The sequence below is a fragment of the Caloenas nicobarica genome, chromosome 6 (assembly GCF_036013445.1).
Source record: "Caloenas nicobarica isolate bCalNic1 chromosome 6, bCalNic1.hap1, whole genome shotgun sequence".
Taxonomy (NCBI): Eukaryota; Metazoa; Chordata; class Aves; order Columbiformes; family Columbidae; genus Caloenas; species Caloenas nicobarica.
Window position 1 is genome coordinate 35,801,195 of NC_088250.1, and position 27,250 is coordinate 35,828,444.

At 40.7% G+C, this 27,250-nt stretch overlaps 1 protein-coding gene across 1 annotated transcript in view; it reads left to right on the forward strand.

The window, feature by feature from the left end:
- The window catches only part of THSD7B (thrombospondin type 1 domain containing 7B), a 314,098-nt gene that overhangs the window by 95,525 nt on the left and 191,323 nt on the right, over positions 1 to 27,250 (forward strand). Inside the window, exons 4-5 of the mRNA XM_065637807.1 lie at positions 10,959 to 11,754; positions 20,670 to 20,921. Of these exons, the coding sequence (XP_065493879.1) occupies positions 10,959 to 11,754; positions 20,670 to 20,921 (1,048 nt within the window). The remainder of the gene's footprint in view (positions 1 to 10,958; positions 11,755 to 20,669; positions 20,922 to 27,250) is intronic.

The following is a 27,250-nucleotide window of genomic DNA, read 5'->3' on the forward strand; positions in this document are numbered from 1 at the left end:
TCGTGTTTGAAGTTGTGATTGTTCTTTGAAGCATATTTAAATTAATAACTACTGCATTTTCTTGACAGTACTGGTGAAGATAAGGTGGGATTTCCATTATTCTGGTCTGTTTTTATAATTTCCTGGTTGCAGTGAGGATGAAGAATGAACATTGCCAAGAAATGATATTTTAAAACATTAGTTGTGCTGTGGTGGTGACACAGTGGAACACAGATGGTTACCAGTGCTGATGTTTGATTTAAAACTATCTAAAAATGTGTATTTGACTGCTTTATTTCAAGGTGAACTCAAGGCATGCTTTGTTTATGCAGGTTTCACTGGCAGTCACAACAATAGTGTAAGTGTTATATTCATTTTTCAGGCTAAATGATCATTTTATATATTCACTGGAACCACTCAGGGCTACAAAGAGAACTCTTTCCAGTTGAATTTTTATGCAAATATCTTTATTTGTAGTTAAAACATTAGAACAGCTAGGTACACTTGTGTAAATTAGTAGCTCTGTTTATAAATGTCTCAGCAATTGAAAGCAGCAGAAGTACCAGATGTGTAATTACATTAGCACAGATATTCTACAGAAAGCTGCTTCTGTGAAACCGAAACAAGCTTAATGTGAAAATCTTTACTTTTGAGAGCAGACATGCTATGCACATCATTAACCTGTTAATTAAATCTATTAAGGGCTACATTTTCTGGGGCCTTGTTAAATGATTACTTATGGGTAAGAACACTTTTTTCCAAAAAGTTGCAAAACACGGGCTAACATTGTAAAAGAGGATGTGTAAGTTTGGATGTAAAATAAGTGTATCTGTAATTTATATTTTTCCAAGTTACCATTCTTTTACTTTAAAAAAAAAGAATAGCATGATAACTTTTATGGCAACAGTGGCCAGATTTCCAAGTTAAAAATTTTTCATCTCTGCTCAGCAAACAGCCCCTGATGGTCCCTGCACTCTGCCACATCTCTTAGTGGTTTTCTAAAGAAACGTGGGTCTAGCAAAGGCATCCTCAGGACATGTATTCTCAGCTGTTTAAACGTCTTGAAGGACGTGGTTTTATCCCTTGTGCTGAAGCTTGTGAAAATGTATGTAAAGGTGCACGTCTGTTATTATTTTAGTGACAGCTGAAGACTATTCAGAAAATCGTAACCACTGTGAATTCAGAATAATATGTGAGCAAAACATCTGCTGAAAAGGTAGTGAAAATCTACCAGTATTGTAAGGCTGACCTCTGAATAATTTTAGGGCACGATTTGACGTTTGGATACTTCTAGCTTTAAATTATTGGGACGGAAGTTCTATTTTCAGTTTTCTTCACTTCAGCAGTGTAGGTATTGAAAAGAATAAGACAAAAACAACCCAACCAAACTCCTGTCCCTTCCCTTACACCGCTTGTTCCCCCCAGGCCCATGGGCTGGCACTGTGCCCGCTGCAGGACTCGCAACGCTTAGGCTTGTCTTAATGGACTGACACAGATTTATGGCCAAGACTCTGGTACTCTCTTCTCTGTTTATCCTTAGAGCGTTACTGGCTTTTGCTCCAAGGAATCTAACTCGGCTGGAAAAAGGAAAAACTAAATCAAAAAATAAAACGAGTAGAAATTTGTTCTTTATGTTGTATGGCTTTCTTGCTCTGGTTCTCGATTTGGTTGCTGTCATTGGGGAGGTGGGTTTGCAGAGGGGCTGTTTCTCTGGATGGGGTGTAAGCTGAATGCCACGTCCTGCTCTCCAGCAACTGAATGTGTCTAATATGCTAGTTTAAAAAAAAAAAAGTTCAAAAGCATCACAGGATAATACAACCAATCATCGGTCTCTGTCCGGCCTGATGCACAGGTCTTAATCTGACAATATTTTGACTTCACTCACTTGCATATGTAGTAATTTGGAGCAATGCCTGTCAAAAGCTGCCTGCAGATGGGATGGAGATACTTCTCGCTTCACATACCTATCCAGGTATGCTATGCTTACTTATATTTTATAATTCTTGTCACAAGATTCCCAAGATTTTTCAAATCTTAACACCTGCAAGTCTGAATGAGGAAACACGATCATGTTCTCTGAGTGCAAACTCAAGTATTTTACTTATTCTTTTCTTCTGGACCTTGCAATCAAGAAGCTGAATTTATGATGTGATGGGAGATTTTCAATTTAGAAATTAATGTCTTTGTCATTGCCTTCTTTTTATATTAATTCCCTCCCCTTCATCGAATTACTGTGGATTTGATTTAGTTACAGTTCAGTGGTTTGGTTTAGATTTTTTTTTTTTTTTAGTTGTTGTAGTTAGTTTTAATTTTTTTTTTTTTTTTTTTTTTTTTTTGTATTTGCTGTATGCCTGTCACTCTTCCCTGAAGTAAAAACCACTTACATCTTAAAGCCCTTCATCCTGATTTACACTGTCTGAAAACGTAAGCTCTTTGGCCCTCTTAGATCGATTAACCACTGCTCAATGCTCAGCCATCCCTCCTGTCAGCACCCGGTGCTCACAGCATCCACTAGACGAGCAGATTGATTTACTGCTGGAGAACACTTATCATTCCAAACTTTGGCATAGCTGCTCGTGTTGTTTATTTCTGCACAGCTATTTCCAAGTATTGAAGAGAATTGTGCTTTTCCAAAATATTTTTCCTCTCAAATTTGGAGCATTTAAGGAGTGTCTAGAGTAAATGGAAATTTAATTATAAATAATTAAAAGTGGATATTTAAATATGGACTGTAAATATATTGAAAAAAAAAAAAGAGAAAACGCCCAGTAAAAGCAGTCGGTATAGGTCTACAATAACTTCCATCCAGTTTTTATAAAATTGATTGTGCACGTATTTAGAAATAGCACTTTTCACATGAATTAATTATGCAATCTGTTGCCAGGGAATAGTTATCATCGGTGTTCTCCATCTATGCAGAAATACTAATCAGCAGCAGTTTGGGCACTGTGGGAAATCCTCCCCATCGTATAGCTCTTCTATAATCCTTATGAAGAATAATGACTGCCCGGCCTATAGGGCTGAGAAGGTATTTCTGTATCTGTACATGTTGTCTCTATTTTCCCATCTGCCTTTTCTGTTCCAAGGACTTGGGGCATCCCCAGTTCTGTTCTGGGGGGTACCCAGGGGCAGAGAGTGTCCCCCAGGAATGAGACGTCAGCTCTGCAGGGCACTGAGGAGAGTTACTGCAGTTCAGCATTTACCCTCAGCCAGACTCGGGAGCACCTCGATGTTCAATTCTAGATTGCGATTCCTTTACCGTGACTTATTGATGGCTGTAGTATCTGAAAATGTATGCTGGCTTCTGGGCTGTTGTGGGTTATAAAGTATGTTAGTTGGGAATGGCATGAAACTGAGCAGAAAAAATGTAGCTCTCTCTTAAAATGATGTCTGGAGAGGGATGCAGACATTTCTGTGATTATGTGCATGTGAAGTAAATTCTGATACCTCAGAAGGGTTTTGCAGGTGTGCAGATTGCTGTACTATTACCCAACTTTTTCTGTGAAACGGTTTTTTCCGTGGAAAAAAGAATTATTTAAATTTTTTAAGTTTTGAAACACAGAACATTGCTATTATTTCAATGAACAAATATAATTTAAGCTTCATGAAAGAGTAAGAAAATTAGAAACCGCAGGTGTCACGATTCGGAAGAAGGGATGGCAGTATCTTTGGTGTTTGCCAGGTAACAAATTACTGCAGAACTCAAAAGAATTCTTTTTGTGCCTTGGAGCTTGAATACCAAGCAGATGTTGAACCTCTGCCAGTGCTTCCCCCCAAGCTGTCCCACCAAGGCCCCGTCTCAGAGCAGCGAAGCTTTGACAGCACATTTCCCGGTGCGGCTCCTTCAGGAGTTCATTAGTGCCGATCTTGACGTTGTTTGGTGAGGTCTGTTGCGGAGATAAGGACGAGGAGGTCTCTTCCACCATCTCTGCAGGGATCCTGCCCAGCGCTGGGCGATTAGCAGGAACTTGGAGTGAAACCTGGGCTGGAAAAATGACTTGGAGTGATTTCTGGTGTGAAGGGCGGTGAGGGGAACCAATGTATGGAAAAGCACAAAAAGCCTTGTGCAAAGCTTGCTGGTGTTCAACCAGCAATGTAAGGACCTGTCTAAAACTGGAGTGGGCATTCTGAATCACCCAGTTCCTACAAATACGAAATAATCCCATTCATAAGTACATCAAGGTCCCTTCTGCTTCCCTGCAAATTGCAGAATAGACCTCCTTGACCTCCTACTTTTTTGTACTTGAAGGGATCTGAGCTTTCCTATGGGTTGGAGAGAAGATTTTTAAAGATAAATAAAGAGGAGATGGGGGATCGGGAGAAGTTATTGTGGAGGTGGATGTTGAGGTGTCGTGGACATGGGCGTTGAGGTGTCGTGGCGATGGGTGTTGAGGTATTGTGTCGATGGTGTCCAGCAACGCCCATGTATTTTTCTCTGGTTCCTCACTCATCATCTGAGCAGTTTGTGTTGCAGGAGATGCTGCATAACTAATATTGTATTGATTCTGGGTGTTTTTCGTGGGGAAATGATGATTCCTGTTGGGGAATGTAAGCCCCAAGATCGAGGTGGAGTGACTGAAGAAACATTTTTCAGCTGCATTTTCTATTAAGGTTACATTTACAAACACTTTATAAAGGCTGTTATGTTTTAAAAGGAATCTGTTTTCATAGATGTTTGGAATTTTAAAAAGGTCAGAGTTTGATTATAACTATCTATAATCCAGTACTGATATGTTTTTAATCTCATATGCAGTAAACTACTCGTAGTTGTAATCTGCTGCTAGCATCTATTTATAATTCTTGTTTTTGTAGTATATATAAATTTATATACATCATGACCTTCTCTCCTAATGGCTGCTATCAAGGCAAGAAGCTCTTGTGAAACCTCAAAATATGGCAGATAAGTAATACAGAAATGTTTTGGAATTTGTGGGTTGCTTTTTTATTAATTTGATTCCTTTTTTTATCAAGAGTTGGCAGAATATTTTTTCCCTGGGCTGTCTCTGAGGTGTGGACACATGATTGAGTAGCTCAGCTAATGCAGTTTACATTAGTGCTTAATATTGACAAGTCCTGCCTTCAGGTGCCAAGGGGTTAGTAAATCACTGAATTTTCATAAACGGCCGTGTTCATTACATTTTGCTGCAGAATGTCTTTCTTGCTGGAGTGTGTCTTGAGTGTTACCATGTGTGGATAATAAGGCAAAAACCTGAAATGTAGAATTGGAACAAACTGCTGCATGGCTGTAAGTCACTAAACTTCACTTTTATTCAGATCTAAAATAAGATGAATAACTAAGTTGCTGAATTGCTTGTTTGTGTAGGTCATGAAAGTTTAAAAAGGTGCTGCAGGTATTTAAAATTAATCCCAGGAATCAGAGGAATTTTACATGCCCTGTGTGACACGTTGCAAATAGCACAGTAGTCTTTTATTTTGTATGGCATCTTTCATACAAATTACAGTGGACAGTGGTTTACTGAATTGCTGTTAATAATAAATAGCAAAATAATTGAGATGGCTAAGTACAGGCAAGGAAGAAAAGCTGTATTTTGGCTGGGAAGTGGCAGTAGATGCAGGGAAGGTGCACAGGAGGGATCTTCCAGAAAGCAGAGGAGCAGACAGTTACGCTAACAGCAGCTAAACGTAGTACTACATTGGGATATAAATAACTAAACGTATCAGCTCTGACGTCCTAGACTCTGTACTGAGTTGGTCCTAAAGGTTTTATTCTGTTTAATCTGCAAGAAAAGATGTGACTGAGTACATTGACATGGAGAGAGCATGATACTCAAATAATACGACTTTCATCAGCATGGTAAGATATTTGCCTGAATGATTAGAAATATTTATCTTGGCATTATATTGAATGTCCTTGCATCGTGCTGAAAAAGAGATTTAGTGGTGAGAAAGTATGTGGTAGTGCAAATGATCTTTATCAGTTTGGTTCATAATAAACATACATCCAAATCTCATTAAAAATTACGTCATTCTCATAAAATTACATAAGAATTACGTAAATCTCATAAAAATTTCTCATATGATAAGTAGTGTTGCTGATAACTAATTCTGAGGATGCCTTTTCAGTGGAATTTTATTTTTTACCACTATTATAGTTACAATCAATTTGTTGTAATGCCGTTAGGGATTAAGCTCATGTGTTGTTTGAATCAGTTGTTATCTCAGAAGTCATGCAATGGGTTGGAGCTTTCCATTTCATACAAACTGGGTCTGGGGGGAAGGGTGCTGGAGTGACGTCCAACGTGGTTATATGACATTTTGAGCAGAGGGTTCAATAAAGGTGGACACTGCCGTGATCTTCTGGAGTTACAGTCACGTCTAGTGGAGCTATTCCTCAGCAGGGCACTAATGAAGTCATATGTCTCTGTTGTATTTGGGGATCTTTGCCTAAAAATTAGTGCATTCTGTCTAAAAAGAAATTGTTAAAGTCTAGAACAATTGCCCCTAAATTTGGTACTTAAACTGAAAGAAAAAGTGGAGGGCTATTCCAGCGATTGTCCGTTCGTTTATTCAGTATTCTTTCACTATCATATATCAGATTTGCCTTGGACAGTATCTATTACCTATTTGAAGTAAATTGCAAACACGATGCTCTATTTAACTGATTGCTAATCTTGTCCTAAGTTTGCAAATTAATACATAGTTACAGGGACAGAATAATTGTGGAAGATGCTTATTGTTGAATGAATTTTCAGCTGGCGAAATGGTTGCAATTAAGCTGAATGTCACATTAACAGAGCATAATTATTGTAGCAATCCTTATTAAGCAATAACATACTTATTAAGCAGCTCTTATTGGGATTACTATTTTAGGTTTGATGTTTAGTAGTGTTTCGTTTTGTCTGTAATATGTAATTATTATGCGAATAGCCTGCTTGCCTTATGCTTGTGTGACCTGTGTGTCAAAGAGCTGATGTCACTGTGTCCTTTCAGACATATAATAATTATTGCATAATTGTAGGTAGGTCTTACAGGCAGGAAAGGCAAATCAGTGCACACTACATCAAGCTACAATTGCAGTGTTATTGCATGCTTTTTATGGGATTGGAGAAGCTGTATGGGATGGTAATACAGTGCTCTTTCTGTCTGAAAAAAACGGCAAATGGAACAATGTGTAGTTTTTCTTTATTAGATTGGCTTGATTTATTAATTCCTTTAATGCCATTATTATCTTCAGTGTTATAGATGTCATGTAAGAGACTGTAGGATGTCTTTCTTTACAGTTTTCCATGAACAGAGACATCCCACCGTCTCGCAATTTCAGTACAAGTCAAGCAAGTTTTACTCCTTATTTTGGAAATAGTGATTTGATTTAATTTCTCTTTGCTTTGGTTGACTAATGAATTTATTTGTGCTACTGCAGGTTCCTTAGTACTTTGCAGATCTCAGCGGTATTGTTTAATGAAACCCCTTTTTTGGCATGGTCATAAGTCCCAGTGGCCAAAGCCTTACTTTCATGTAGATGCTCCTTCAGGTCGGAAAGGACCATGGGAGATCATCTGGTTGAACCTCCTGCTCAGAGCAGGGTCAGCACTGCATTCACACCAGGGAGCCCAGGGCTTTGTTCAGTCAGATCTTGAAAACCTCCAAGGATGAGATTCTGCTGTCCCAAGGGTTATCCTCACAGTGACGAGGTTTTTCCTTATATCTAGCTGGGAACTCCCAGTCGTTACAACGTCTAAATTCTATAGACAGATCATCGTGAAATACATTTCGTTTTGTTTAGTCTTCTGCTTTAATTACCAATGGCCTCCCATTGCAGATTGGGAGTTGTAAAGCGTCCTTCTGAAGTTCTGGCTTTTGACGCCTGAATTCCAGTGGGTTTTTAATAAAATGCAGTTAATATTATTATTCACATTGTGCTGAGATGTTTCTTTTAATTGACTCAGATGTATTTCAAGGAAAATGTAAATTTAACATGACTCTTCTAAAAATAATTAAATTCTAATTACAAAGCAGCCTATCGACGAGGAAGTATTTACATCCCTCTCCTCATTTAAGCTACTAAAGGGGTTATTTAACTAGGCAATGAAACATTGTGGATAAGTTTACTGCCGCGTCCTGAAGAGAGCATCAGGAAGTGAAAAAAAAAAATCTATAGTAATGGGATTTGCATCTGATTTTTAACCTTGTTTTTCATGCTTCTTTTCTTGGTATGCCAAGAGCAGGCTACATTTTTAGCATGTTTGCCAGAGAATAATTGCAAATTGTGATGGATCTAATGATAGTGTAATTACTTCTGAGTCCTTGCTTATTCTTTTTTGGCTAATTTTTCATTCTAAATCCACATCTGACATTAAATAATGGCCACTTCTCACTAAGGCTTCTGCTGTCTCTCTCTCTATTCTGTTAATGTAGAGATTAGTAAATCTGCAGCGATTATATGAAGTAGTTCATGAGCAACACCTAGAAATGTGTAAAAAGTACTAACAAGGCAAGTTCTGTGCAGCAGTGCAAGAGCAGTGGTAGATTTGGCGAGTGTAATTTGGCCAGTCCTCTGCTACAACTGCTTTGGGTTTTTTTAAATGCTATTTTTAATACTATTTACTATCCTAAGAAATAGATAGTAAATTCTTAATTGGTGTAATGTGTTTCAAACTCCCATTGATGAGTAAAATAATATTGTGGTCTATGCTGAAGTGAAACAATATTACTCTTGAATTTTTGCTTTAAAAACAAACTAGTGAAAACCAAGCTTTTGTTGTACTGAAACTTCCACATCTCAACAAATTGAACTTCCTTTGCTGAACCGCGTCAGAGAAATAAGTGCTGAAATAAGCTCATGATACAATTGTGTTGTGATGCGTAGTCTTTGTGCTAGCTACTGTCCTCTGTCAATAAAAAGCCACCTAGTACTCAAGGTTTGAATTTTGACTATTAGTTTTAGTAAAATAACAGCATATTCATAATCCAGTGTCTGGGTTTGAATCTTGTTGGCATTTGTATACGGATATTCTGTTGAGTGAAGGTGAAGTATTGAGGATGAACATTGAAATTGTCAATGAACCTCTTCATGTAACTGAAGTTTAAAAGCATACTTAAAGATTAATTTTTTTGAATATTCAGTTTTTAAGCAGCCTGAATTCTGTTGAAAGCCCATAGTTAGTGCAGTGCAGCTTGTAGAGCGCAGTACGGTTTGCTGCTGCCTTTTCCCATCCATGTCTCACTGCTGAGTCCTTACTTGGTGCTGGTATCTTTTGGTTTGAAGCAGAGGCATAAAAGGGACAAGGATTTTTCACATAGCCTGAAAGGCTGAACAGAAGCTGGAACTGTGTCACCTTTGATGGCTCTGAAAACCCTGGACCACGGGCAGGGTCGCAGCCCTGGCCTGGAGGATGAGGGAGGAGAAGCCCCTGCCGAAGGGACAGGGCGAGAGCGCGGGATGTGGTGGAGGAGAAGCTCAGCTATATGCAATTCCTATTTACTTTTCCTCTTTTATTAACAATTAAAAAAGAACAGGCATTTTTATTTATTTTTTTTTAAATTTTTATTATGCAACGTCAAGCCCTGGCTGCGGAGGATTAACTCCTCTATGCATGAAGGAAGAGCAACGGGATTACCAACAAAACCCCCATCAGCTGGATGAAATACCTGGTATTATAATTGCAGCCATTATGGGGCTGTTTTTCGTTTTTATGTGTGTGTTTGGTTTTGTAGTGTAAGCATGTAACTGATTCCAGTAGGTTTAAAATCAATTTTAAAAACTTGACAGGAGTAGCATTTCTTAATATAAATCGACCTATTTATTATAAGTTCATTCTCTGCCTTGGAAAAATACAAAAGGTAGGGTATTTGCAGTATGTTTTCAAGCGAGAAATATATATGCAATGTTCTTACCAAGTGAAATGGCTCTGTTACGAGATAATCAAAAGTTTTTAAACTTAGAAACGAGATGAGACCCTCTTGAGACATGATCATCAAAATCCCTTTAATGTTTTAAGATTCTGCCCCAGTGTTTTTCTCTACCTTTTCCGTTTGTAAGCAATTTTGTACTTTACGCCCTCAGATTATTTTTTTTTGTCTTGGTGGACTTTTCTTGAATAATACTGCCACAGAAAAATCTTTCTATTTTGTCTTGACTGATTATCACAGAATGGCTGGGGTTGGAAGGGACCTCTGGAGATCGTCTAGTCCATTTTCATACAATTTCATATACATGTTTATGTGCTCCAGAACTAAACATTACACAACTGGATTTAATTTTGGTTTAATTTCTCTTCCCGCATGACTGGCTCTACCACCTTGTATAGTGCCACGTGCTGCAGATGGAAACGACTTGCTCGATGGACATCCCAGGGTCATTCAGAAGTCGATGCATACGCGGTTCCTTCTCCGCGATCGGGCTCTGCTCTCAGACCTGCGCCCTGTGGGACCTTCCTGCTGTAAATGCACCGTCAGAGCTAGTCGGTTCCTCCATTTTGAACCTATTAAGAATATGTTCTTATTTTCATAGTATTTACCCTCACCATTTTATCACCATGGATGATGATTCAGCTGCTTCCTGGTGCAGTTTATTCCGTGGACTAATTACTCTATTAAGACTGTTTTCCTCTTATCTAACTTGACTTTCTTTTCCTACTAGATTATTGTTCCTTTATGATCATTTTTATATTCATTTGTACGTGCTAAATTAAGTATTCATATTTCCTCAGGCTTTGGGATGCATTTTACTGCTACAGAAATGTGCCTGACCTGCCTTTAATTTGAGAATTTGTGGGGCATTGGAAAGTACTGGTTTTTACCCCCAAGTTTCTCAGAGTGGTTGATGTCTGGTGGTGGGAATACACTGGGAGGAGCAACGACCTGCAGCCTTTAGGAAGCTTTTAACCAATTTTATGGACCAGCTGGTAGTTTTTTAACTTTTAATACATGTCAGGGTATGGTTTGGATGGTACCGGGCCTCAGGACAGATCGGTGGCGGGGGTATTACGTGGCGTTTCTCAACACCCCCTCTTTTGCAGGTCACTGGGGCCGGTGCGTAGGTGACTGTGGCTCGGGGGGCGTTCGGAGTCGGGCCGTCTGGTGCACCCACGCCGAGGGCTGGACAACGTACCACGCCAACTGCGACCAGAAGGACAAACCCGAGAGCCAGAGGAGGTGCTTTAAAGTCTGTGACTGGCACCTGGAGCTGTTCGAGTGGGAGGTTTCGGGATGGGACAGGTGTGGGCTCGTCCCCTCCGCTGGTGCTGAGGTGGCAGCCGGGGCTTGTGTCACTGCGCAGCATGGGCTGCAGTACCGGAGCGTCCGCTGCGTCCAGAAGCTCAACAGAACCATCGTCGCCAACGAAATATGTGAGTATTTCACGCCGCAGCCGCCCGCTGAGCAAGCCTGCCTGGTGCCCTGCCCACGGGACTGCGTCGTGTCCGAGTTCTCCAGCTGGTCCCAGTGCAGCGCAGGCTGCACCAAGAGCTTGCAGCACCGGACGCGGGCGGTCATCGCTCCTCCTCTCTACGGGGGTGCCCCGTGCCCGAATCTGACCGAATCCAGAGCCTGTGGCACTGCCCCGTGTCCTCTCGGGGAGGAGGAGCACACCTACAGCCTCCGAGTCGGCGCTTGGGGCGAATGCCGGCTGTCCCATCCTAAAGACGTCAACCCAGCGGGGAGGACTATGCCGGATTTGGGTTCGGACTCTGGAGAGCCAAGTACATCCAGGCTTCAAGGCCAGAAACCCCACCAGCGTCCCGAGGAGGTGGAGATCGGGTACCAAACCAGGCAGGTCAGGTGTGTGAGGAGCGATGGAAAAAATGCAGCACTGAGGTAAGGGTGCTTCGACTTTTATTTCATCTCCAGTGGATTTGTTTGATGGAGCACTCACTCTGTGTGGCAGCACCACAGTAAATGCGCTCCTGTTCTTGAGTTTTAAATGCAAATTTTTATATGTTTTCTTTATGGTCTTTTTTTTTTTTATTTAATTCCCTTCCTGTACAGCTAGCATATGCTGGATGTTTTGCATACTTCTACGATTTGTGACTGTTTAATTCATTTTATGTTTTTAATAATTCTCTTCTATTTTTTTGTTGTTGTTGTTTTGGGGAAACATCGAGGAAATGGAATTATATATCACTTTGCACTGGTGCTGCGCCCTGGCTGTGGGAGAGGGAGGTTTCATTCTCAGTCATGTTTTGCATATATTTGTCAGAAGAGACTAAAATTCCACCAGCTTAAACTCCTTCATTCTTACAAATCAACACTGAATAAAATAAGCTTGAAAAGCTTGGCCTTGTGAATTTGCTAGGAGGTATGTATTGGAAGGATAGATCAGTGATTGTCCTCTTGCTTATTGAGGAGCCTTCCTGTCTGGGTGTAACTCTTGGATGCTGATACTAGATATGTGACTTGCTTTTCTTTCTTGTCCTAATGGGTTTTATGTAACAATTTCTCTTAGTCTATGTGGATCATTTTGCTGTAATTCAAATGTGAAGGTTACAGTAACATGCAGCAAATAGTGGAAAGATACATTATCTCAGTTTCTCGCATTTAAATTTAAGCTATCTAAACTGTGCCATTTGACTTCAAGTTGTATTTGGGCAGGTGCCAGGAGCTATAGATGACAGAGAAACTGATTGAGTTCTGAGGAAGTCAAGATTTCTGGAGAACTGCTTGTGTTCTGCTTTTCAAGGATATTAGAAGTTCTTGAAAAATCCTGCTTCTGAATTTTGCAGAAATCGATTTGTTTCTCGGTAATCTCTAGCTCCTGGCACTTGGACAAACTCAAATGGCAGAGAGAAGGGGTTATTTTACGTCCAATTCTCTACCCCTGGTAATATCTCCAGTGGTTTTGCTCACATACTGAGGTGAAAATATACATTCTGGCCTTTTTCTTACCCCCTCCTGTTACACCTTTAACAATGTATGGGTTTTTTTATTGCTTGGAAAAAAAGTCAAGCTTTGTGAAGTGTTCCAGCAGTTTCTAACATCTTGACTTTATTAGCTGTCTCTAAATATATGCTGATTCTAAATATACGGATTTTATGCTTATGTAGCTGCTTGACTTTAACGGAGTCACTTGTGATTTATGCTGCTGTGTGACCAGCAGCAGGTTTATGTCTGCTAACACTTGTTAGCTGTTCTGCCTCTTGTATCTCATTCCTTATCAGAGGGTCTGCAAAGGGGATCCTGACTTCGTTAAAATTTCACTCGCTCACGGCTATATTCGCTGTAAGAATGAGGAATGGAAGCCATTGTTTTTATAAATATTTTCTCTTGGTTGTGCTACTGTGTGAGTTATACATTGAAGTTTTTGATGACAATGCAGAAGGTCCCAGGAGCTTTAGTTTTAGTAACTCTACACCTGATCGAGCTGTCTTCTTCCTTGCTCCTTTCTGTGGTTTTGGTGCCTTTTTTTTTTTTCTTCCCCCTGATCTAGCCCTCTTTTTGAGACTGTACGACTCCATTAGCCACCTCCTGGCAGACTTTTTTTGCTGAGACTGTGTCTCAGATTTACTGCAGAGACCTGAGGCTGGCCCATCCCTTTCTCTAACTCCAAATGCAAGAGGAAAGCCCATTGATTGCATAGAGAACAAAAGGTCATGTCATTTTACAGTGTCCCAATAGCCACATGCTTTTCCTTTCTCCATTATCTTAAACCTTGTTATTAATTGTAACCATTCAGCTTGAGTTGAGAAACCCAAAATCCAAACCTCAAAACCCAGCCTAAAATCCAGCCCGTGTTTAATTCCAGGGCTGCAGTGTCACTGGTACCAAACACCCCTGACAACAACTCCCTTTAAGCATCCCCTGGTAATGTCCTTCTCATTCTGTTGTGCAGCATATTTGCTGCCACTCTTTTGGAGAATGGACCCGATCTTGCAGATGTCACTTTACAAGAGTGAAGATATTTTAGCTACTGATAGAGTAGATGCATTTGCATAACCCCGTAGCTGGGTTTGGGAGGCAGCCAAGAAGATTCTGCTGTAAAACTGGGAAGCAGCGCCTTATTTCCGCTTTTTTTCATTTTCCTGGCCGACGTTTCTTATTTTGGAGTAAGTATCAATGTGAGATACAAGTTAAATTTCTGGAAAACTGAGGCAAGAGAGAGGAATATCCCCAGACATGCTTCAATGGCGGGGCCTTGGCGGGGCCTTGGCGGGGCCTTGGCGGGGCCTTGGCGGGGCCTTGGTGGGGCCTTGGCGGGGCCTTGGCGAGGCCTTGCTGCCACCCTTCTCCCGCCACCACCGCTTGAAGGCCACGTGAGGAGAGGAGCCATGTGCTCATCTCGCCTCCTCATTTATAATGCGACGGCAAAGACGCCTAATTTATTACCAAAGTTGTTTAATTTACTGATGTCTAATCTCAGGGCTGTGGAGCAGCTGGTGAGCAGCAGACGTCGTGCGCACTGATGGGAGAGGGTGCTGGGAACCATCTTTTGCCAAAAACTGGATTTTGGTGCGCTTGGGTGCAGTCTGTTTTGTAAAGACTAAAACACTGAATGCATTTACTTCTTACAGATGCTGGATTACTGGCAAGATATTAATTTTGGCCTCTTCACTAATGAGTTTGCGATTGATGGGAATGGCAGGTGGGGCATCCTTCCCCTTGTGAAAAAGGGAGAAATGGTGGGAAATGTGCCTTATATTTGTTTCCAGTTTTTCACTGGTGCTTAAGTTCTGCCATTGAACCCTGAAAAAAGGATCCTTTGGTTTTACAGTGAACCTTCAGGTAGGAGCTGCAGAATTGTTTGCATTATAAGGAAAATATTTTTTCATTTAAATAGTTGGTCCTATGTAGATCTGTGTGTCTGTACCAGCTTTAAAGGTGCAAGCAAAAATCCCAGCAATTTTTGAAGGTGAAAATTGTAAACAGAAATTACTTGGAGAGGAGTTCATGCATGTGGAAGATCGGACATGTTCTCTTAGGGAAATGGAGCTAGGGAATCATTTTGATGAAATATTTTTCGGTTTGGAGGTTCTACATTTGTCAAAATGAAAGGAAAAGGGAGAAAGGAAGAGGAAAGGGAGGGACAGGCCTTTCTGAAAACACCTGAAGACAATTGTACAGCAGAACATCAATAGACCTTGAGACAGGTTCCTTTCTGCTCAGAAACAATTTTGGTGTAGAAACTTCATATTTGTGATAATAAAAGGAATAGCATCAATATAGAATGATTTTATAGATCTGATTTGAAGCTTTTAAAGACTCTATTTTAAAAAGCTGGATTTTTTTTGTCATTCTGTTTCAGATAGTATTCAGATTTCATTCTATTTGATAAAAAAGTTTTAATTTTGCTTAAAATCCATATCCAGTAACAAATTCAAACATAAGCATTTCCATACATTTAAAAAACCCCAAAACTCTGAAAAAGTTGCCAGAACTCTGTCTGCTAGAACTTCTCCTTTTGTTTTTCTGTCTTGTTACAGTTGTAAAAAATCTACTGAATAGTGAGACAAAGGCACTCGTGTTCCTTTTTTTTTTTAAAAATATTATTTAGGTTAGACATTAAATTGTAATTTAGTGTGACGAGTGCCCATAGCTAGATGTTGAAATCCTAAATAAATTTAACCTGATTTTCTAAACTGATGAGCGTGCTCACTAAGTATACTGAGAATTTAAAGTCAGGAGCAAACACTTTTAGGGTTTTTTTAAAAATTATTATTATTATTTGGATTAGGAGTCTTTTAAGGTACATAATTCTTAAACTCTTGATTCTACATGTAAGATGACAACAATGATATAATAGAGTTGGATTGGGGTTTCTGTTTACTTTGCCTTTGTAAGTGAAAATTCAGGTCAAACTCAGTCAAGGGATAACCCATCCATCAAGGCTGAGGTAGAGCAGCATTCAGCTCCTTTGTTTGCCTCTGTAATTTGAATTTCCATTATCCATTTCCTAGTGGATTGCACTTGACCACTGTGCTGTCGTATGTTTTTAAGAAAAATTATTTGCAGTTTCTAGTGTTGACATTCTCCTGTTTTCTGGATGAATATAAAATTTTGCAGTACAGAGGTGGAAATGCTATGCTGTAATATGCTATTTGATGGCTATGACTGTGATCTGGAAGAGAAGCTGTGTGTTCAGCGGATGTAGGAATCAAGCCTTGGTGCTCAGGCTTGAAAACAAATCCCTTAGCTGTTGGATAAGAAGGAGATTTTATTTTTGTGTGTGGGTGTTTTTAGTTTTGTTTCTGGTTTCCTTTACTTTTATAGAAAATACGCAAAACAGATGAACAGTGACCACTTTTTTTTTTTTTTTTTTCCATTTCCATAAGAGTAACACTATTAGAAAGGGAAGATCTGGTGCATTAAGTTTTGGAGACACCAAAATGTAGACATCCTTCGCATTAAATCCCTGTATTTATTTTGCTCATAGGACTCCCAGCTCCCTTTCCCTTTGGTCAGCTGTATGGGAGGCAAATATTCCTCATCTTCCTCTCCATCCTGGTGCAGAAGGGGCTGGTGTTCCTGCTGCCAAAGAAGCCTCCGCTGCACAGGTTGAATATACAGTATTGCCAGCATCCAAAATAGCCCTGGCAGCCCTTGAGGGCTGTAAAATCCATTATGAACCTTGAAAATATGCCTGTTAGCACCAATTGCCAGTTTCCTAAGGGGAAGAAGTGTTTGGATGCTGTTAGAAACAGGGCAACACTGTATCCATCGTTAGACTTTAATATTACTAGGTAGTGTTCATTCCAGCAGCCTGCAAGGTTGGGTCATTGATTACAGTGTAGGAGACGACTTTAGAAAAAGGGAAAAAGTGAAAATGTGTTGTTACCGGTGTAGCTTAGCTCACTTCAGGATTTTCTTGCATTGTACAGCATGGATTCGAGCATGTGTTCCCTGGGCAGGCTTGGCACTTCTCGGGCTGCTGAAGCGGTGCCCTGTCCTCCTGGTGATGCGCTCCGTACCAGCCGCCTGGGCTTGGTGACAGCCTCGTCGTGTGTCTGAAATTATTTTGGAGATTCTTTCAGTGTAAGAGATTCAACAATAACCACCTGTCCTCTAACAAGGAAATGCATTCACCTTTTATTTTAAACACTGAGGGCTGGAAAAGGAAACCAGGGATCTTTTCTGTGCTGTGCCCAACCCAGTCTCACAATGCACTGCTCCTGGATGGTCTTGCTCCTTTTTCTTACCGATTAGACGTATTTCCACTCGTTTCCTGGCAGTGGATGTGATAGCTACATAACTGTACAGCACGTAGCTGTGTACAGATGCACTGAGCTGTTGGAAAATCTACTATTTTTTTGGTGAGTCACTTTTTATCCAGAACAGAAAGGTGATGTGGTTCAGCTTGGAGCTCCACAATTCCTGCATCTCGTTGGGGAGAGCGTGGCTGGAGATGGAGAAGAGCAGCTCTGCTCCATTGGCAGCAGCCTGAAGTTACCCGGTCACGGGGATGTGGAGCTGCACGGTAGGAGTTGTACGTGGGGCAGCTTTTCTTCCACTTCTTGTTTTTCTGCTTGTAGCTCTAGGACTATGTAAGTAAAAGAGGCATGTGTAGGTTTCTTTTGGTTTAGTGTGGGGTTTTTTTTTCTTTTTAGTCTGCTAACTAACTGATCCATCTTACACCACAGGCAACATAACACGGGTTGTAAAACAATTCCTGTAGTTTTACACTGTCAATCCAAGCGTGTAACATAGAAAAAAAGCATCAATCACATAAATACCCTGCTAAGTCAAAGTGATGTGATTGACTCCTAAGAGGAGTATTTAAACTGACGCGAGAATATGTGGGAAGTCAGTTTAAAACCAGGGTTTCTGTAGTATCTCCCGTCCCCCAGACCACCTCCTTCTCCCTGCTGGTTCACTTGCAGCCGCAGCAGCACAAACGCACGTCTGGTTTGCAGCCTCAGATCACTGAGTGTCTCGCATGTCTGGGCTTTATCTGTATTAGATTGTCCTAAATACATCTGCGACATGAAAGGCTGTGTCTGAATTTCATGCAAAAGCGTGTTTTTACATTTGTCTTTGTGTTGCTCGGTGTCACAATTAATTTGACTCTGACGCTCTGAATGAGTAGGTACAAGTTAATTAGATTTGCTTTCTGTTAGGCGACTGCATGTAATTCTCTCTCAAAAACATCTACACGAGCAGAAGGGTGGAAATTGCCAGCTCTGCTTCTCGTTCACCTTCAGGTCAATAAAGTTATCTCTTTCGCCTTTTGTAGTAGGAATGGTGGAGGAATTTTCAGGGAAAAAAAAAGCTATTCAGTCTTTGCATACTTGAAAGGCTTTTGCAAATAGCAAGGAAGATTGGTGGGCAGTGACGGTCTGTTGTGGCCTGAGTGTCGGCATAGGTTTGAATCCATTAGGAGAGATATGGTAGGTATTGTCTCTCTGAGAACTGGGTCTAGCAATATTAATTTTAAAGATGACCCCAAACCAGATTTTTAAAGGCTTTGTTTTGTTTAGTATTTTGGTAAAGATCAGGCCAGACTTAAGTCTCCTTTGCAGTGGTGCAAACCCAAAAATGGATTTGGGTTTTTGTAGTGGTATCTGAAGTTTTGCTCACTCTTTAACATGTGAGATTGGTTACCCTCCGCACTGCATTCTTAGATAAACTCTAGTTTTCTTGCATAATCAGTTATGATGGTGATTTGTACGTGCTACTATTTTATCTACCAAAAATCAGCAATTCTTGTTTCTTGTTAATATTGTGGCATGGCAGGCTTGTCTGGTAACTGTTGAAAAAGTATTAAAAGGGAAATAAAGTTACCATTCATGTGACTCCACCTAACCAGATGTTCCAAACAAGACTCAAAATCCATGGATTAGTAAGTACAGACGTGATGATTATTACTTTTCAGTCCTTAGTTCAGTATTATTGATATATTGTACCAGACATAGCTTTGCAGTCAGTTGCATTTGACATATAATAGAGAATGAGAAATCTTTTTGAGTTTTAAGCAAGAATAATTTTATTTTGAGGGAGGTATAGCACAAGCTGTTTCTACTTTATAAAGTTGTTAAAATGAATCTGAGTAAATTCGTAGTCACAGCACCTGTGAGATTGAGTTTTATTCTGGGTGAAGAAACTGAGGCAAAAAGTTGTTACACTTTTTTTAGTTTGAAGTATAAAATTAAGCCTCTAAATGCTGTATTTTGCTAGTTGAGGATCTAGTCAAAGTTGATCAGGTGTCAGTGGGAATATTCCTATTGACCTTTGTGAAAATAGGACCAATTTCTAGACTGGAGGAGAAGTGAGTAAATATTCTTTATCTTCCCTGCTCCTCCTGTGAGACTGTCCTGCAATCCTGAAATGATTGCCCTGGTCTATTTTCTTTAGAGAAAGTCAGGTTAGTCAATCTGTGCTGTAAGTAACACCAGATGAGGTAATGACCAGTTCCCTGGCAGCAGCTCTGGATTCTACACCTGTCAAGTGTTACATGCATTTGCTCCTTACAGTTGGCAAAAGCCTGACCATGAGCAACTGGAGGGTGGAGAAGACAAATTTGGAGAGGGTTCACACTGAGTTCATGTATGGTCTTAATTTCAGAGGCCAATTTGCACAATCAGTATGACACTAGACAGAAATTCTTCATTCCTTTTCTCCTGGTGACCCCTTACTTTTTCTGGGTTTCATCTTTTTTTTCTTTGCCCCGTCCCATGCTTTATGGTGCTCCAGTGACGTCTCTGCTCGTATGTACCTCAGTCCTCTTTGGGTATATCCTTTCCTGTGCTGCTACCTCAGCTCTCTAAGGTTTTTGAGAGGCGACAAAGGTTTCTCTCCCATTCTGGGAGATGGATGGTGACTCTGGGGCTGCTCTCCAGCTGGGGTGAGCTGGAGCAGAAGCAGCCATGCTCTGCGGGGTCCCTCTCAGGAGACACCTATTTCAGCCATCAGCTGGCTGCGAATGAAGCAGAGCAGCAAGGAAGGCTGGTGGCCTCAGTTTGGGGGTTTGTCTTCTCCCAGAAGTGTTTGCTTTATTTGCTGTACTTTACTGTGAAAAGCTGTTGTAACTTTGGAACTCTTAAAAATTTTATTGTCAGACTTCGTATCTTGATGCCAAACCTCAACGCTCAGCAGCTCTTAAAATTTCGTTTTCCATTGTTTCTGGCCTTGTGTAGTGTTTTGATGTAAAAAATGAATGAGGATCCTGGCCTAATGTCAGCAGGGGTAGCCGAGTCCCCAGATACAGGCACAGTTGCAGCATTCCCTGGTCTCTGATGGTTTGTCAGGTTTGGAAACCCTCTGAACCTTGTTTGACAGCATTTACTTGGTGGCGGCCTCGCATTACCAACATGTTTCTTACTGTGCGACTAGTTATTTTTTAAAAGAGCAGAGTTGCTCTGCAGGACATGCTGACACCTGGATGGATGGTGGGCAGCTAGTCCTGTGCACAGGGCGATGGGAATGGTTCCTGGTGGCAACGTTTCTCCTGGGCTTGGCTTTTATTTTCCATCCTGGATAAACTGTAAAATTCTAACTTCACAGGAGCCTTTTGCATCTGCTTTAACTTGAAATAAATGAGGTATATTATTTGCAGACTGCTTGGCATGCAAGACTGCACCCAAAATTCCCTGGAAATGCATTACGTGCACTGCGTTACAGCTCGTCTTCCTTTCATTGTACTGGTGTTGATGGAGATCTTCTGATTTACCCCAAGTGACTGTGGATTTCTTCTAGTCTAAGGCTAGACCCTGACTTAGGGTGAAATATTTTGGGCGTTTGGGTTGAAAAGAAAGAAGTTTCTTAAGCGAGACCTCCTCAACTGTCTTCCTGTGTTCTTATCGCAGCCTCTGCGTGCAAGATCCCGTGCCGTTGACCTTCAGGTCCTGTGTCATCGCTAAAGACTGCGAGACGATGGAGTGGTCCCCTTGGAGCTCCTGCTCGCAGGCCTGCGCCTGGGGACATCTCTCCCCGGGGTTTCGGAGCCGGCGCCGTGGCGTGCGAAGTGTGGCCGTGGGGGCCGGGAAGCCGTGCCCGGAGCTGGAGGAGAGGGAAGCATGCGGCGCAGGAGGGAAGGAGCTGCTGCAGCCTTGTCCCAGGTACAGCCGGTGCTTTTAGCCTGCTTTTTGGAAGTGAAGAAGCCTCGGTTTGATGCCTGCCTTGTGCAGAAGGAAGCTTCTCCTCACAGTGTCTGTGTGCGGACCAGGTCGCATGTCATGCTTTCTCTCCGTGTCTAAAAGATCATTGATTTGATCATTGTTAACCATGATTAGTGGTATTATTTATTGTTAGTAATATTCTTGTAATTGCTATTATCGTTATTGCTATTACAATAATTACACTTATATGTAGGAATAATTTTAAATTACACCCGCTACAGTTTATATTTTAAAAATCAAGAGCGGATATTCTTTTCCTCTGAGTGGACTTTCGTACTGATTGCTGTTTTGGAGAATTTCCTCAGCTGCACAAGAGACTGAGCAGGTCTCCATGGCTGTGCTTTTATTGGCTTAGAAACTGTAATTTTTACGTAAGATTTAATGATTCCCCTTCATCTCTCCATAAAAACATCCCAGTCCTCCTTGACGAAAATGGCAACTGATCAGAGGTAATAGCTTGGACTCAGCTTCCCTATAGGTATTTTTTGAAATGGGAAACTTTACAGTCCCTGAGTGCTTGCTTGGTTTATGGGAAACTCTGTTCTGATGGAAGGTGAGCATCTTGCCTCTCTGGTCTGCAAATCCATGCTGTTCTGCTTGGCCAGGCTAGCACAGGGGGTTGCTAGTTTGCTTGGCAAAGAAAAAAAAATACTGCTTAATTTTTCATGTGACATGTTCTGAGATTGACTGTAAAATGCTTCAAGATTGATAAAATTTTATATGCGTGCAGACAAATCTCCCAGTCTGTGAATGCGTTTGTTAAATAGGAGGTCTATTCAGTGCTCAAGTCATGAGTTTCTGGGGCTTTGCCAAATACCACCAAAACCTTTGATAAAGTCTTTGCAAGATACATTTCTTAGGAAGGCGTAACCTGTAAAAGTGTCTGTATCGTTGAGTTCATTCAAAATCAAATGCTGATCATTTTTATGCACCCTGCTAGCAGAAGAGAGAAAGTATAAAAAAAAAAAAATTCCACTGCTTGATTACATCCTACAAAAACGCTCTTACAGAGTGATTTTTTTGCTCCTGCCCAAATGCACATCAATTTTAAAGACAATAGATTAACACATTGTCTGGCTGATTTTGTAGGGGAGCGTGGGTGCAGGTGACACCTGACTGGGGTTAGGCCGGCTGGTGGTTAATCAGAGAGAGAACAGACATGTGTCTGTCCCTAGTTTCTCACTTTACTTTTTGACATTGCGCTGTATTAAAGTGCAAAGGATTGTAGCCGCTTGGTGTAGAGCCAGGAGAGCCCAGAACGTGAGAACCTGCATAATACTGATAATTTTCTGGAGGTGTCACTCTTGCTATAGAAGGGAACTTGTTGTCCTTTTGGTGTATCACTGCTATACCCAGGTTTCATGAGCCTGTGAAATCTTAACCTTCCCCATTCTGCCATACCTGCGCTCCTCCAGTGTGAGCTAGTATAAACTGCCTGATAGACTAAGACAGAAGAATGACATTAGACTTACAGACTAATAGAGCCACTGAAAATATTGCGAAAAAAAAAATGCAAACAAACACACCAGACCCAAACAAACCAACCAACCAACAAAAAAACCCAACACCAAAACAAAACTCTAGTACTTAGTTAATTGCTATTTTAGGGATGTAATAACTCAAAATGCAGGAGGTAGGCTATGACCTACTCACACTATGCAGTGTTGAGGAGAATTTTACAGTAACGCCTGGTTAATAGACTTTGATTTGACCATTCAATACTGCAGGAGTGAAAAGCTGGAACGCTGCAGTATGTGCTGTGGGTCTGCCAGGCGTAAGGCTGTGCGGACCAGAATTTTGTATTAATGTACACCAGTCAAACATTGTTAAGTATATTATTTAAGCATCAGCAGCTAGTAAAGGATGTTATCAGTCCATGTTATAGTTTACAGCCTGGTGGTTGTATTTGGGAATTGATGACCAAGATACTGGATGTACTTCGGACTGGAAAGCAGTAGCTGTCAGCCATAGAGGAATGTAGTGTTAATCTTTATGAAATAATATAAGAAGTCTTTGCTCTTCTTCTCCTTATTTGAGTTTGTTCTCTCTGCAGTGTAATACCTAGAAAGATTATGTTTTTTTCCCCTTAAATATGTGCTACCTCATCTGTGGCTTTTCTGAGGCTTACCATACAGTTATCTTTTCTTTCTTCCTCTTACAAGAAGATGATGAATTTAACGAGATTTCAGTATCAGCAATAATAGGCTCTCTCCTTCATTTGTCAGGTCTTAACACAAACTGTTGGTTTGTTCTTTCTGGCTTGTGTTTGCCTAATCAGATTAGTCTTAGAATATTTTAAGATGAGTCCTTTACTTTCCCAGTTCCTGGAAATATGCTCTTTGCTGTTTTTTTTGTTGATTTAAGACAAGTAGCCTTTCTTTTAGCTTTGTTCTTTAGGCAAGAATTTTCCAAAGCATGTTCCAGGCATGGCAAAGAAAATGGGTGAGGACATAGACCAGAAAGAGAGCAAGTCTCTGAGCAGAGGAAGGAAGAGGGTTCCGTAGAGGCTGTTTTTTAATGCAGGGAGCACCCCATGACTGAATGAAGGCATATCCACCGAAACAGAAAAGCAGCAGCTCAAGAGGTAGCACTTGCAGAACTCTATGCAGCAGGGGAAGATGGGTGAAGTTAAATTCCAGCCTCCTAAAAGGATCCAGAGGGGAAGAAAAATAGCATCGGCCTCAAAACTGCTCTGTTAAGTATTACCTCTGTGTCCATGGCAAGGCTACAAGTTCAAGGTCCCATCACAGGTACATGGCAATTAGTGTAAATTTGCTGTTAAATGGGAAGGCTTTTTCATTTTGTGGCTGAAGTTTACAATAACTTCTTTAATCAATATTTTAAATGCAAGAAAATAAAGCACTTTAACAGCATGTAGGATGCCAGAGCTTTGTGCTTTGTTTTACTTTTGGTTGGTTGTCCTGAAGGGATTAGATTAAGCTCTTAAAAAGTGTAAATACATAGGAGGTGATTCTATTTTATTGTGATATAAATTTGGGTTAGTTCAATTAAAGTCAATGGGTATATACAGGTATAAAACTTGTGTAAGCGCTAAGAGCGTAAGTCCTATAGACTAAAGAGACCAAGAGGTTACTATAAATTGGAAAGATATTGAGTACTTGTTTGCTGCATAGCTGTCACTGAGTCATCAGTTTTAAAACAATGTATTATATCATTTTTATCCTTGATGTGTAGCTTTCATGTTCACTGGGAATAGATAGATTTTCCAGAATTATGATTATGTCTTTAAATCTTTCATTTTGATTGTGGTTGCTATGTTACAAGACAGGGATTTAGAAAAAAAAAACCCTCTTTGCTTTGTTGGAAATTCAAAGCTTTTCAGAAGTTAAATGATGGAAAATGGGAAAGTTTTAAGACCTGATTTTTTCAAAAGGTTTGAGGTTACTGCTGAGATACGGGTGTGATGGTATCACTTTGTAAATGAGGCCCATTATGTGTCCCAATTAAAGATCAAGCATTAGTGCGAAGTAGAAGAGACTTGAAAGGAAATTCAGTGAGCCGTGCTGGTAGGTGGCTGGAGTGACGCTTTGGGAGTTGTAGCAACTCTACTCTTCAGCCCTTTGACCTTCACTGATCTTGAGCACACGATGGCCTTGGAACCGCTGGGCAGCTTTATTTCCTCCCTTCAGATCCACCCGTGGTGAAGCTTTGGTTCTACAGCTCCATGGTGGACACTTCTCCTGTGGCTGCACTTGGGATACACCAAACACTTACTTTAATGTTTCTAAACTAGTAGTTTTTGCTTGCCCATTTCCTTAAGCAGACTGATTTAACTCTGAATTCTGGAGGTCCCCATTTGGGACGTTATCTAGCTAGCCCTCTAACCATTGGCAATGGGGTCTGTCAACCTTTGGAAGTAACTAGACCTCCTCTAACACAAACATTATTGTCAAAAAGTGTAACAAGCCTATTGGGAAACCAAAGGGAAAGACTGAGATTTTTTTAGCTACAGAAATAGGTCTATAGATAAGCATGGGTCACAGCTAGGACTGTAATTATATTGAGTTTGTGTCGATCTAACTAGATATGTGTAGGAGTTAAAATGAGATGTTAAATCTATTGACATTTCTCATCATCGAGATGTTTTGATGTAGGGATCATAAGAGTACACTGAAGCTGACCAGCTGTGATGAACCAAATGTATAAAGTCCCTTCCAAATCCTGAATTATCACTCTCTTCACCCTCTGGGGACAGAGAACAAGGTGACTGGATGGCATGGACTCCTTAATGCTGGTACAGTGGATCTCTGGTATGGTCTGCTCTACCAACAGAATGTCCAAAGTAACATTGGTGGCTTCGGTCATCTTCATTCAGTTGGAGAAATTACAATCGTGTGGTACTACCACTGTGGATATTGTTAATAATGCAAATATTGGCTTGAGGCTGCCAAAGCAACAAAAAAACCCTCAGGTGTTTGCCAGCCAGTTGTCTCTATATGGCTGTTAACAAGCTTCTGATTAAATTTAACTAGAGATTATACCGTCAGTTTCTCTTCATTAAGTAATGTTAATTTTCCTTGTCTTTAGTGTAGACCATAGATGGGCAAACTAATACCCAGTATCGGTCACGCTGCTTAAAACCCTGCAAAGAGTCTGGGATGAAGCTGCCGGCGGTCACTGCGTCCGCTGGAAAGGTCTCGCGTGAGGTTTCCTGCTCGGTGGGACAGCAATCCCTTGGATACGTTCCTGCTGCAGCGGGCTTGTTAGTGGCTGTGAAAATGTGCACTTTTAAACAACTAATGCTCAGGGGTCAGGATTTGTTGCCAGAAAACTCTGGACAGCTGAGAGCACGTCCAGCTGGGAAAAAGCAAAATGGGCTGATGGAGCTGAGGCTTTAAGTTGCTCACAGCGGAACTGGCGCTGGCCGGAGCACCCGATAGCTGCTCGTTAAAGACTGATCTGCCCTGTAGCACAGTATCCACTTAAAATATGTAAGGGGATTTTTTTTTTTTTTTTTTTTTTTTTTTTTTTTAGGTTCAGGGACTGATGAAATTTAATTATCTCTGAGCTCAGATTTAGTTATTTTGCATAATTTTAATCACCGCTAGCCCAGTTTTCATAGGTGTTAACTCCCACAGCTCACGCTGAATAGGAGAAGCAGGTGCTCTCACACCTCTGCAAATGACTCTTTAGGATCCAGAGGTCATGGCTGACTACCTAAGCCAGATACTGACAATCACTTTTTCTTTAGCCAGTTATTCTTTGAAGAAATACTTCCCTAAACCAACTATTTCCGTGGCTGTGGAAAGATGCATGTGTTCTATATTTAAGCTTCTAGTTCTGAAAGTGTAGACCTGAAGAGCACGATGTCCTGAAGTGGTATGGAGGAGGAATCCTCTTCACCTGATGTTTGATGAAGAGCAATTTTCATTGCCTTTATTATAAGAGCAAGGCTGCATTTAACACTGCAGGGCCAAGAAATGCAATTAGGAATTGCCAGGATGAACAACTAGAAGAAAAAATTCATGGCTGTGCTTTATATGTTGTGTGAGTACAGGTATTTCGTGCTCGTCATGTGAAAAGTGTGTTCTTTATTGTTTTCTCTGTTGGTAATAAACCCTATGAGTGAATCCACATTTGCACATGATACTGTCGATTATTTAAGAGAGCACGACAGCTCACCTGAAAAGTACCTGTAAATTGAAGATAATTGGCAGTACTCACAAATGTTTTCCATGAGCATGTTACAAAATTCCTAAGTGCTTTGTGGCTAGAAATCATTCTTATGCACATGTTTACAACTGAAGAATTTAAGAGAACATTGATGTGTTCTCAGGCAAGCTAATGTATTTATTTGCCATATAATTTTGAGATGCATATTTCTGTGCCATAGCTGTAGTCAGGAGCAGGTACTTGCTATGGAGAATACACAGAATTACAACGTGCAAGGTTTTTTCTGCTGAGGTGCCCCATTGCGCTTGAGCTGACGGTGATCAGTCGGCAGGTTAACAAACATATGTAGTTTTAACAACCGTGGATCTGCCCTAAGAGGAGAGAGCATTTATCTTGAGGGTAAAAGAAGGAAATTACTTTACATTGTTTACATTACACAAAACCAACAAAAATGGTATGGAAAAAGTAAACTATGAAATTTAGAGGAGCAAAGGAATAAAGCAGCAGAAGTTTGAACAGATTGGTTATAAAAGCAATATTGCCTAAGGTTTGTGTTCGGGATGCTGGAGAAAGACTTCGGTCTCTTATTTACTCCACTGATACTGTGACCTGTGAATCAAAATTAATTATGCCTG